Raw genomic sequence first — 13,939 nt, forward strand, 5'->3', positions numbered from 1 at the left:
TAAGTCATTATTACGAGAAAGTGTCTCATTATTACGAGATGTTAATTCATTATTAAGAGAAAGTTTCTCATTATTACGAGATGTTAAGTCATTATTTCGAGAAAGTTTCTCATTATTACGAGATGTTAAGTCATTATTACGAGAAAGTTTCTCATTATTTTGAGATGTTAAGTCATTATTACGAGAAAGTTTCTCATTATTATGAGAAAGTTTCTCATTATTATGAGATGTTAAGTCATTATTATGAGAAAGTTTCTCATTATTATGAGAAAGTTTCTCATTATTATGAGATGTTAAGTCATTATTATGAGAAAGTTTCTCATTATTATGACTTAAAGAATTTTATTTTTTTACTCAACGTGGCGGAAACGGGCTTCCATAGTTTTCCTTGTTAAAGGGATGACTTTTGGTTTGGTCTTCCTATTTTACTTGGTAAAAATGTCATAATGGTTAATAAAAACAAAGTGAGTATGAAATCTGATGCATGAGGAATCTGTGGAGCTTTTATTTTGTATTTTTTGGTTTCAAAACTAGATGTGTTGTCACATATAAGCGCAAAATAAAAATTGTAAACAAAAAAAAATATATTTTTCAGTTTTCTATTCCTATTCTGAAAGCTAAATAGGGGGAAAAGTCACCAGCAGGGGGAGCAAAGACAGGAAAATATTTTGCTTTATTGAACAGATAAAATAGCTCTCTAACAGAGTTCATTGCAAAGCATGATCTATTTTAAATGGTTATTTCATTATGATTGTTGTGCAGTGCTGTAATTTATTTTCAAGAAAGTACTGTGTCTATTACTGGGTAAAGCGACAGTAACAATCAGATTGAGATACTTTCCAAATAAATTAAGTCTTCTAGTGAATGTTTTATGAGCAGTAGTATAACCATATTCATCCGCGCAGTCACGCAGAGCCGAAAAACAACAAACACAATGTTCGGTAACACTTTATTTTAAGGTGACGTACTTACATTTTTGCCTACTTACTCAAATAAGTAGGCTACTGAGTAATATTAATTTAACTGCATTTACTTACTATGGAGTTACGGTTAGGGTTTGTTTTAGGGTTACTTCACGTGTAAGTGTTTCCCTTATGTTCTTCCGCAAAATGCATGCAGTTTTGTTTTTTAACCGCTAGAGGGTCATAGTGTAGGCTACCCTTGTTGTACACTTGTGTAATTGTTGTACACTACCATTCATTTTTAATGTTTTTGAAAGTCTCTTGATCTCTAAAATACAGTAATTGCACTAAAATTGTGAAATATTTTTATAGTAGGCTAATTTAAAAGAGCTGGGGTTTTTTTAAATTATTTATATACATATTTATATATTTTTAAATGTAATTTATTATTGTGATCCAAAGCTGAATTTTCTGTATAATTACTCTAGGCTTTAGTGTCACATGTCCTTCAAAAATCATTTTAATATGCTGAAACATTTATTACTACAATGTTGAAAACAGCTTAATAATTTTGTGGAAACCAGGATGCAGGATTTTTCAGGAAAATAGAAAAGAACAGAAATGTAACATGTTATGTTATAAATGTCTTTACTGTCACTTTTGATAAATTTAATGCATCCTTGCTGAATAAAGGTATTAATATCTTGAAAAAAAATCTGACCAAAAAAGTACTGACCATTCTGATGTTTTTTTTTTTTGTTTTTTTTTCAATACATAGGCAGCATACTAACATAATTTCAATACTAACATTAATATTCAGCCTTTCTGGTATGCCAACCTAAGATTGTTATTGTCAGTTTTTGACCATCTCATTAAAATGTTCCTAGTGACACTTTATAGTGTCCACAACTGTCAAGCTCCAAAAAGGAGAAAGAAAAAAGGAGAAAAGTGGCCTATACATTATATTCCAAATAATCTGAATCCATACAATAGCTTTGTGTGAGAATCAAACCAAACCAAACCTCATTCTCCATTCCACATATTTGAACTCTCATGTTAAATTGATGACAGATATGACCATGTGAACTTCAGTCTGCTCCTCACACAAAGCTTACATGAATTAATACAAAAAAATCATTTTAGATGAATTATTCCTTTAGGAAAGATGCAGCTCATTTGACCAGTTATAGGCAATGAGAAGTCTGCCATTTCCCAGTATAATTACAGCTATCTGTACATTCCGTACGAACGTGTTACATCCTGATGCCCCATTATGAGCAACAAAAATGAGGCTTTTCACAGCCGTCTTAATTGAGCTGGCTGCTGTCCAGTGATTTGTGAGCAATATGCCTTTAGTATCTTTCATATTATTTCCTCCTTCTTCACAAGTGTTATTTGTCTCCGACTGATGCAGTATAAGGCCCTTTTTCCGAATAGTTATTTGCTTTACACTGCAAGAACACTGACGTTACTCTTACTCACCTCTCAGACCCACATAATAATGGTACAAATTTGATTCTGAAATGGTCGCTTGGCTTTTCGAGTGTTATGGTGGGTGTAAATTAGCACTTTTGATTGGTTCACATGGTTGTTATAGAGATGGATGGTGGTTAAAGGCATCTAAATTTCCTAGGAAGTCCATCTGTTCAAGAGGGAGACCCAGAAACACATTTGCCAGAGAAGAGCCTCTGCAGCGAGCCTCCTCCCCATACTAGCCCTTCGCAGATGGAACAAGCCATTGCCAAAAGTCACCCACTAGGCGCGCGCACATATACATGCTTTCATACGCGCCACTCCAGGACACATGCTATGCCAATGGAGTTTTTGCTCATTAAGGGTGATAAAGGAATGATAATTTGTAGAAAAGTCTGAAACGCACAAATAAAGATGGTTGTATATAACATGGGAGTTTGATTGATGTACTGCTTGTGTGGAAAATTGCATAGAGTGAGAAAAATGAAAGGACCTGACAATAAATTAATAATGGTGTATACCTTAGAGGCATCTTCTGCCTTCAGAACTACTTCAGTTCGTCTTGTTCGTCTGATAGAGATGTTCTGAATTTTGTGTAAAGTGGGATATTGCATCATTCTTTAAGAATAACTTAAGAATAAGAGCTCTGAGAGATGAAGTTCAAGATTTGTCTGATGTCTTGAAGATCAGTTGAAGATCAGACATTTCAGTCTGTGCCCTACAACCCCTTTAAGGTTCAGTGTAGGATACCTTCAGTGATATTAGTTTTGTAATGATTAGCTCTGTTATCACATTGTCACATTTTGAATTTTGTACAATGTTGGCAGTTTTGCCATTATATATCTAATTTAGTGCTGTCAAATCTATTAATCGCATCTACACTATTAAAAAAAGTTGCTGCCTTAAATTTTGAAGTATAATCGACTGGGTTGTTTAAGTCATTTCAACTTAAATTACATTAAACTGACTTTAAAAAAATAGATGAATCTTGTATAACATAAAAAATGTTGAAAATCGCTTACCTCATTTTGATGAGTTAAAGCAATGTAAAAACATGTTGTCCTAACTTATTGATCCTATAATTTTTACAGTGTAATGTAAAAGTTTTTGTATATAATATGTGTGTATATTTTATTATATATATATATATATATATATATATATATATATATATATATATATATATATATAGCCTATAAATATATATATATATATATATATACACACACACACACACATATATATGCATACATACAGTATATGGCTGTACACACACACACATATGCAATACAATATATACACATATATAAACAAAAACGTTTATGTTAGATGCTATTGATTGTGATCGATTTGACCTCACTAATTTATATTATATATTTTTTCATATCAATTTTCAGTCAAAGTGTTTCAGAAAAGTATATTTGTGGGAATTTTGTTTTAATTAGTATCAATTAATAGTTAAAACATTAAGAAATAACATTAGGAAATGAATGAAATATATGTTTTATAATATATTTTTCATAATAACAATAATGATGATAATAATACTAATACTAATACTAATAATTAAAAGCTGTTTCAATGGTTCATTTTTTTTGCCATCATGAAAACAGGAATGACGTGGAATATGGGAACATCAAAGGAAAGTGCAGGACTGGATGCAGCTGGTCCCATCAAATGAACCGTTATTTCTTGCCATTAGGCAACCATTCAACCACAGTCATCAGACTGAAGATTCCTACATTAAAAATCCATTCTGCATGGATCCCTCACCACGTTTGTCAGATTGTGGGTTAAGGGCATCCTTGGGGTTTATCCGACCGCAAACATGTAGGAATCAGAGTGAAATAGCGATCAGGCCACCTTCATTGATTGAGCAGGAGTCCAGTTTCTGCTGTCCTTTAGCATCTTTATGTTGGGTTAAGCATCCTTCTGTTGGTTAAGTCTGGGTTCCACATGTGATTCTGTGGTCGTTTTTAGGCTGTACTTATTCAGCATTTGGCAGTAAACTTGTGAATTGTCTGTCTTTGTGAACATGGACTGTTAAGTAGTATCACTTTACAATAAGATTCACTTTCATTAGCATCTACTTATATAGCATAATAATACTACCGTATATACTGCCAATCAAAAGTTTGAGGTCAGTAAGATTCTTTAATATCTTTAAAGGAGATTTTCACAGAGGTATTTATTTGCTAAAAAATATTTAAAAAATATGTTTGTGGAAACAGTGATACCTTTTGTTAGGATTCTTTGATGAATAAAAAGTTCAAAAGAAGTATTTTTCTTCATTATAAATGTTTTTACTGTCACTTTTGGTTTAATTTAATGTCGTAAAAATCACAAAATGTCTTACTGACCCCATATTTTTTATGTAGAATTCATTATATACTATTGTTAATTATTCAGTCTTAAGACACTGACTAATGTAAATGTATACAGTAATGCATTACAAGTAACTAGTAATGTAACAAAGTATCAACAATACAAACAGTAACGTTGTGAAATATTCTTACAATCAGTGTTGGGGCGAGCAACGTAATCAGATTACTTTTTTAAGTAACTAGTAAAGAAACCCATTACTTTTTAAATTTACAGCAAAATATCTGAGTTAATTTTTCAAACAAGTAACGCAAGTTACTTTGTTTTTCCATTTATAGACTGACAGCTCTCCTGTCCCCATGTTGAGAGAAATGGGGAGTAAGTGCAGAAGCCTTGTGCGCTGTAAACATGGTTATTGTAGTTCTAGACTAAAGTTGAGCATGCATTTATTCATCTCACGTGCACAAAAACAAATTCAGTATTCCTCAAAATGAATAAAAACAGTGATATGCAAACCTGCAATAATTAAATGTTAAATTACACAAATATTATATACTTTATGTATTTAATCTCACTTTATTAACCAATGTCTTTGCTGCTGACCTTCGATGATCCAGTTCAATCATACTAAGCAAAAATGACTTTAGATTAACATAACATTTGTTTGTTTCTTTCTTTTTACAGCGGAAGAGTGTTGAACTTTCTTCTCCTGCATCCTATTCTTTATTTGTTTTTTTTTATTTTTTAACTTTAACTTTTTTGTAACTTTCCCCAAAGCTTCCTGTGATGTTAAAAATGTATTAGTATATGTAAAAATTAACCCAATTTAATAAATGCTGTAAACATCTACTGCATTAACATATAAAAGCATATTGTAAAGTTGTACCAATTAAACAATAACTTTCAGCTAAATTCAGTGCTGGGTTGTGGGGCCCTAGGCAAGATCATGAAAATTTCACTGCAGTTAAAACTTTCATAACAATTTTACAAGTGAAGAGAAAGCACATAAGGGTCTTCAATATTTAAAGACCCTGCGGTTAATCCATTTAAACTCATCTTTGATCACCAAAATGACATATTTAAACGTTCTCTTCTTGATTTTTTTTTTTTTGGCCCTTCTCCAGCGATTTCAACACAAATTTTTGAGACTCTCTTTGGTTCCCTGCAGTTTTTAAGGAGAAAATACTCAGCAATGGTGTTGACTTATGAATTTGTACTTAAAGCATGTTTGTCTTAAAGCATATTAAAAGCACCACATATACATTTAAATAACATTAAAAGCTTGATGCTCACCACAGGGACTTTAAGTGTATAAAAGTGTATCAAGGGTAATATATTTAACAAAAAATTAAAAGCAGATTTTTATTTAAGCAACAACTATGTTTCGAACTCTTATTTTGACTTTTTCACTAATTATCAGATTTTTTTATATACAGCTAATTTGGACTCACAATGTAAACCATTTTGTAATAATACTGTATGGCCAACAGATGGCAGTATGAACCTTTACTAAATACTGGCTTGTTTTTTTAATCGTGAGCACATTAAGGCTGTGATAATTTTTACAGATGTTTTTGAAAGATATATGACTGCTGTTTATCTTACAGAGACATCCTGAGTAAACTGAGTAAATAAATAAGTAAAGATACACACTATATTTCTCTATTAAACTACACCATCAGTGCAGTACTTCAACATACCACTTCATTTCATGGTTTCTGGTTCGTATTAAGAATTGAGAAGTCCAAGATTTCATCAGAGATGGGGTCTGTCGGGAGAGGCAGGACATCTGCGAGTACTGAATACTAAATATTATCTTAAGACGTTGCACGCTGGACCCACAAAGGATATTGAGAGCAAAGAAAAAGTAATTTTGTCAAGAGAGGAGGTTTTGAGAGAATTACCTCTACTTCACCTGTTCAAGCTGGAGTAAATGGAATTTGTACAGTGGAAGGTTTATTTCTGTGCAGGCTTGACATATGTGTGTGTTTGCTTGGTATCCCACAGACATTTGAAGTTGGCCTAATCAAATCATTGCTTCAAGATGGACTGAGAAAAAGCCTTTACTAGTATTTCTTGTGAGGGAAAAAAACAAAAAAAAACAAAAAAAAACAGGTGTACTGAAGTAGGTCATCCTATTAAGATTTCCTTCTGCTGTTATTTACTTTTAATACCAGGAAGTGATATTGCAACCTTTAGTTATTGAGCTCTGAATATGCAAGCACAGGCTCGCTGAGATATTGCAAATTCATCAGTCAACACCATTGCTGAGTATTTTCTCCTTAAAATGGCAGTGTACCAAAGAAACAGCCCAGGTGAAAAAGACGTACTATTAAATATAAAAAATGTACTTGAGTATGTTTTTAGTACAATACAAATATACTTTAATGCATTTTTAATATTTAACAGTACTTTTTCACCTGGGAGGCCTTGTTTACTAAACATGTGACCAATCCCGTCACCATGCAGGGCTTTCCTCCACTGGCTTTCTATGATGTTCAAAGCGTTTCTAATGATGTTGGTTTTTAGAAGGCAGCTGTTTGACTCTGAGATGGCGGATAGATAGTAAATGAGATAGTCAAGCCAAAGGCTAATCATATCAATTACTGTTATGTGTCTGACATTGTAGAGAACGATACATAAAATACATTACCATTCCGATACAACCCTGTACAAGTGGCTCTTCCTCGTCTTCTTCTGAATCAGTTTCTGGTTCAAACATATATGGCTGGATTAAAACAGTATTTCCACTTGCCATTGTGTAGTGTTTACTACAGTTGAGCGAGTGAATTAGGTAGACAGAGCTGCTGTGATTGATGTTTAAATATTTAATTTTGATTATCAAACATGAGTCTTAAGGGATGAAATTAATTATTGAACAAAATAACGATATATGGGTTTTGAATGACATGAGGGTGCCTAGGTGCCTGTTCCTTTAAGAGATGATGTATTGTATGCTGGTCACGTGAGAGTTTTCAGCGAGATAGAAGAAGTGAGAGAAAAAGACAGACAGATAGGAGTCTGGTAAAATGCAGGTCAACCTTTGAGCTCACACTCAATCCTCCTCATAAAGTTTTCAATGCATCTTTGAAAGCATGGATTACAACCACAGGCAAGAGTGCTATTAGAGCAAGAGGTCTGAAGCTATAGGAGGGATGACTCTGAAAGTTTTTTTTAGGATCATCAGTCATGTTGGGAAGAAGAAGAAAATGTTTAGTGTATGAAAACATACATGTATACTGAAATGTGTTACTTTTAGCATTTATCCCTTTTTCCCAAAGTAAAATGCTGGTTATTTGCATTGCACTGTAAGGCCCTGATCACACCTAACGCGTTTTTCAGGTTCGAATTGGCCACACAGAACTGGCAGTGCGCTGCGTTTTTTATGTTGCTAAGCATCCACCGAGTCAGCGGTCCTGTCAGTCTAATCGCGAGCGCTTTAAAAAAAAAAAAGAGACGCGATGATGTCGGGTGCTTTAAGTTGCTTTTTTTCAACTGCAAAAACGTGACATGCCTGGAGCGCATAAACAGTGCACATAACGCTCACTTCCATAGGAAAATAATTGAAAAAAGGCACTTCTCACTGCAAAAAAAACACGTTTGGTGTGATTGGGGCCTAAGATTAATGTTGAAATAAATGATGCTCAGTGGTGTGAAGCAGGGTGAGGCCGAGAGTCCTGGGAACGGAACGAGACTGGTGGAGCGTATGTTAATGAGCGTATGTTAATGAGCGGCCACCTGCGCCACACACACAGGTCTCGAGTCCCACGAAGCAGCTCTGGAAGGATAAAAGAAAGAGTGACGACAGTGAAAGATGAGAGAGGACCAGGCCTGGGACATTTAAGTTGTTTATTTTGGGATTAAAGCTTTATGATCAAAGTTTGCCGGTTCCCACCTCCTTCTTCCCTGAGTCTTGAACTTTGTTACACCCTCAACATTTCTTCAGCACCAAGATTCATTCTTAAAAGAAAGGACACTTGAAGCATTTTGGATTCCTCATACGGCCACCTTGCTTGAACCCTCTAGGTGGCTCAAATAGGCTATTGCATTGTGAACTTAAGGAACTTCAATCTATTTTTCCAATGCCTCAAAGCCTTTCCTGAGCCAGTTTTTAGAGGTCCTGCAGAACTTTAGGGTTTCATCTTGTAAGTACCTCACAGAACAAGCCTTTTATTAAGATGCCCAGAGGTTCTCCAGCGGAGTCTGAGGAACCCCTAAGTATATTTTCTATCTGGATACATCCATTTGCAGAGCTAAAAGAATTTGCCTTTATTGTCGGCAATTCGGCTTCACAAAAAATGGGTTAAAACATCAATACACAACCTGATCTCATGAGAAAATGGAAGTGTAAGAGGTGGAATGCAATTGTAAGATGTGATTCGTATGGAAACCTTTGAAAAAAAATGTAAGCATGAACCCAACCGTCAGTGGGACATAAGCAGATCTTATGCAAATGTATACCTGAGAAATAATGCCATTGCAATTTGTAACTATTTCATGTTTTGCCGAGTTGGTGGCCAATTCATATGAACTCGTATGATGTGATTTGTACAAAAATGTATCATTTTTAGAAAGAAAAAAAAAAAGCATAAAGGTTCACCCCTAAACCTAATTATCAGTGGGGCGTAAGAAGATCTTACGAAAATGTATGAATGACATTGTACAAATTCATATAAATGAATCTCATGATATTCTTAACTTTCACATTTTGCCTAATTATTAGTTGATAATTCATATGAACTCATACAATGTGATTTGTACAAAACATAATTTTAAGAAAGCATAAAGGTCCACCCCTAAACCCTACCTACCATCAGTGTGGCATAAGCAGATCGCACAAAAACATACGAATGAGATTCACAGGAATTAGACACCAATGTGGCAAAATATTTATGAATTACCATTATACTGTAGATTGTGTTGCAATAGCATGCTAAATATTTAAGTATTATACAAATGAATAGCACGATTCTCTGAGTTTTAGCGTTCTGAAGCGCCAGTGGCATGTGTTGCTTGTGTAAAACACATGCCTTGCTAAATTAAAGCTCAGGCGTAGTTCATTTGATGGCTTAAAATACGTTGGTTTGATTGCTAAATATAGTTGTATCCTTGATTTGAACACCTGCTCTTGAAACATAATTAAATATATTTACATTTACATTTACATTTAGTCATTTAGCAGACGCTTTTGTCCAAAGCGACTTACAAATTAGGACTAAATTAAGCGAGTCATCGTGAAGAGGCAAAAAAACAGCGCAAGAAGTGCTCAAAATACGAGGTTCAGGCATTATTCAGAGTAGCATAAGCCCGATAAGCGAGGATTTAAAGGAAAAGGAAAGTGTTTTTTTTGTGTGTTTTTTATGAGGTTAAGTGCTCACGGAAGAGAAGGGTTTTTATTTGTCTTTTGAATGTTGTCAGGGATTCTGCATTCTGGATGGGGGTGGGGAGAGCATTCCACCAGCAGGGAACTGTGAATGAGAATGTTCTGGAAAGTGATTTTGTGGCTCTCTGTGATGGAACCACGAGACGTCGCTCGTTGACCGATCGTAGGCTTCTGGTAAGGATGTAGACTCATGGGAGCGAGTGAAAGTAGGAGGGAGCTGAGCCTGTGATAGATCTGTAAGCAAGCGTCAATGCCTTGAACTTGATGCGAGAAGCGAGAGGTAGCCAGTGCAGTGAGATGAACAGAGGAGTGACGTGGGCCCTCTTGGGCTTGTTGAAGACAAGACGAGCTGCAGCATTCTGAATCATTTGTAGAGGTTTAGTTGCACATGATGGAAGTCCAGCCAGAAGAGCATTGCAGTAGTCAAGCCTAGAAATGACCAGGGCCTGGACGAGAAGTTGTGTTGCATGCTCAGTTAGGAAAGGCCTGATCTTCCTGTTGTGCAGTGCAAACCTGCATGATCGAGCTGTCTTTGAAATGTGATCTGTGAAGGTCAGCTGGTCATCAAATGTTACTCCAAGATTTCTGACCGACCTTGATGGGGTGATTGATGATGAATCTAGCTGGATAGTGAAGTCCCCTGTGGTCAGCTGATCTGCTCTGGATACCTTGCCTCTCCATGCGACCCTGTAGGACCTACCTGTGAGATAGGACTCAAACCAGTGGAGTGAAGTTCCTGTGATGCCCAGTGATGAGAGGCTGGACATAAGGATCTGATGATTCACAGTGTCGAAGGCAGCAGACTGATCCAGGAGAATGAGAACTGAGGATTTGGAAGCAGCTTTTGCGATCCGTAGGGCTTCTGTGACCGACAGTAATGCAGTCTCAGTTGAATGCCCTTTCTTGAAGCCAGATTGGTTGACATCCAGCTGGTTGTTCAGAGACAAGAAGGATGTTACTTGGTTGAAAACAGCTCTTTCAAGTGTTTTCGCAATGAATGGTAGGAGAGAGATAAATACTTTCCACTCTAAACACTCATTAGAACTCAATAGGCTTTTGGATAATTCTGCATTTAATTTTATTTTTATTTTTGTATCGCTTTAATTATTGTAAACAATTAAGTCATTGCAAAATTTTTTTTAAATATCTAATGGTTTTCCACTGAGGAAAAATATCAGACACCTCTTTCTTTCCTTAAAAAATATACACTATTAAATTCTCATGCAAAACATTACTGTTATCACTGAAGCAAGAGATAGAAGCGATAAAATATATTCTTATTCACTTTTTCATTAAAATAGAGAGGTTGCTGCTGAGCTCACAGGAGATGCATTACGCTGTCTGAATGTAAGCCCAGAGCCCACACAAAACAGACTGATAGAACAAAAGGTAAAATACAGGCCCTCAGCAGGAGGAGCAATCTGGGCAACTTCAAGTTGGATTCAACTCAAATCCAATGTGCTCAGAATGTTCCTCACAGCTGAATCATCCATCCCTGTAAATCCACAAGTGTTCAAGCAGTTCATACCCTGGTTAGATTAATGACTGAGAGCTGTCTGACTGTATTGTGGCCTCTCAATAAGACTTATATCTCGTAAATAAATGCTAATAATTATATTTTAAAGGCATTATTAGGTATAATAGGTCGATCTTGTATAGTTCAACTACTTGACTAGTTTTAGTGTATTTGCATAACATCTTGCGTTCTACAGAAAAAAAATAAAGTAATTTTAGTAAAATTACAGTGATTTTAGTACTATGTACTAAAAATGTCAACACATCATCAATCCTTTTTGTCTTAACCTGATTCACTATGGTAAGCCTATTATAAGTGTTTATATTTTAGACCTAGCATGATGGTTTTTGTGGGAAATTGCGTACATACTCGCCCGTGTGTCTCGTCATAACCGTAAATAGAGAAAAGTGTGTATGGTGTGAGCGACAGAGGTTAGTTGTCACAACAAGCGAGAACGGTCGACATGGAGCAGCTAAATCTCAAACTCTGCTCCGGCAAATCACCCGTTTTAAACAAACACCAAACAGAGGAGAGTCTGCTGACAAAAAGAGAACATGACAGAGCTAAATAAAACAATTTAACAAATTAACAACCATTAACAAAGGTTAATAATGATGTAAAAATGTATTGCTCATTGTTAGTCCATGCTTACTGTGAGTGTTACCTTTTTAGGTTTGGTAAGCTTTTGTCATTTTTATTTTTTTAATTTATTTTATTTTAAATATTTAGCTTGAATTCATTTTTCTTTCAGGTTAAGTTATTGTAGTCTCTCAACTTAAACCTATTTATTTCATATTGATGTTATTTTTCAATAATGTTTTTGGTGTCATTTAGGCAATCATTTATTAGGTAGGCCTATAACTATAGGCCCAAATGGAATCCTGAAAATTGCTTATTTTTATAATATTTTATATGTGTAAAATATGAGGGAAAACATTTGAAATCAAATAGAATTGATTTAAAAACACAAAATTGTGCTAAACCTAGCTGATATTACACATTTGATAGGCCTACCTGGAAACAGCCAAATTAGCAAAAATACTACTAATAAACAAACACTCAAATGGTGAATGGATAGAATTTTAAGAATAACGGGTGTTCTAATTCTGTGGATTCCATGTGCTCCTACAGTAGGTATAAGTCAAGTGTGCCATACATCTGCAACGGAATTCCCAAGAACAGTTTATTTATTTATTTTTTCTAGTGGAAGAAGTGAAAGAGCATCAGCGCCATCTACTGTTTCCTCCTGGTATCGCATTATCCATTTAGACGGTAACAAAAGTCACTCTGAAGCCAAACACTGTACCATACATGCCATTTATGAATACCAAATACAGTAGGCCTACCTGTCTCTGTTGACACTGCCTTATTCCCTTCATCCCAGAGCAAATTAGGATTTGAATGGCATAAAAGACCTTGGTTGGCTGCAATTGTGAAGTTGTCAGGTAAAATGAATAGCTAGTCATGCACTAGCTTAAATGCTAATTCCTAAAAGCCTTTTATCTGAGTACTGTTTATTCAGTAAATGGACGAAATGTAACAAAAACTGAGCTGTACCGGAATATGAACGGCATTTTGATGACATCAGTTTCATTAAACCTTTGAAAAACGAACAAACTCAAAGCTTTAGATCTTATTCTGTATAGTCTCAGTACTTAAAACTAGTGGACAGATGAGTCACAGCGAAACGTGATGCATCTCTTATTTCCTGGAAGATCTTCTCGGCACAGTTTCATAACACGGGAGGCCGTATATGTGCATGCGAGCACGCTCACATACACACAAACACAAGTTCACAACATTGAAACCACAAGTCTCAGAGAATATCATCAAATCTTATTTGTCAGCTGATATTTTCCAATTGCTGTTTACATGGGAAGCATTCATCAGAAGTGACTTATGGTTTGACTTCTTGACGACTAACGCCCTGACGAGAACTAAGCGAACAGAATGAATCACATATTCCCACACTTCACACAATAACACCTTATAAACATTAAACTTATCAGTGACTTGCATGTTAAAATTACGTCATAATGTTAAAATATGGTTTGAATTCACAGTCTTAGACACAGAAAAATACGTTTTTCAGAGGCCGTGTAAACCACTGTGGGCATGGATGTTTGGTAAATGTGGGTTTGAATGTATGGTAAATGACAGGTCTTGCGACACGTATGTATGCACTCCTCTGCAGTGCTGAGATGAAATGCTTACTTCTGTTCTGACATCATAAATGCTGCAATGGCTTGCGCACTGATGATGTCACCAACTGAGTAAGCAGAAGCTCTGAGTAGAGTAGATTTACACATGGAAAACCAGAAGAAACACTTTGTTGCCAGTACG

At 35.3% G+C, this 13,939-nt stretch overlaps 1 protein-coding gene across 1 annotated transcript; it reads right to left on the reverse strand.

The window, feature by feature from the left end:
* Nucleotides 1–10,057: 10,057 nt before the first annotated feature.
* On the reverse strand, nucleotides 10,058–13,188 carry LOC311091424 (uncharacterized protein). Its single transcript, XM_084127364.1, has 2 exons — nucleotides 12,943–13,188; nucleotides 10,058–11,009 (listed from the first exon to the last, which is right to left on the reverse strand). The coding sequence occupies exons 1-2, from the start codon at nucleotides 13,060–13,062 to the stop codon at nucleotides 10,269–10,271; spliced, it is 861 nt and encodes a 286-aa protein (XP_083983490.1). The 5' UTR covers nucleotides 13,063–13,188; the 3' UTR covers nucleotides 10,058–10,268.
* Between the last annotated feature and the right edge of the window lie 751 nt (nucleotides 13,189–13,939).

Source organism: Abramis brama (assembly GCF_963993115.1).
Source record: "Abramis brama genome assembly, chromosome: 10".
Taxonomy (NCBI): Eukaryota; Metazoa; Chordata; class Actinopteri; order Cypriniformes; family Leuciscidae; genus Abramis; species Abramis brama.

Coding starts and splice junctions, on each gene's coding strand:
- LOC311091424 (XM_084127364.1), bottom strand. CDS start 13,062: ATGACTAGCTATTCATTTTACCTGACAACTTCACAATTGCAGCCAACC. Junction 11,010..12,942: donor GGCAGTGTCAACAGAGACAG/GTAGGCCTACTG, acceptor CTGAACAACCAG/CTGGATGTCAACCAATCTGG.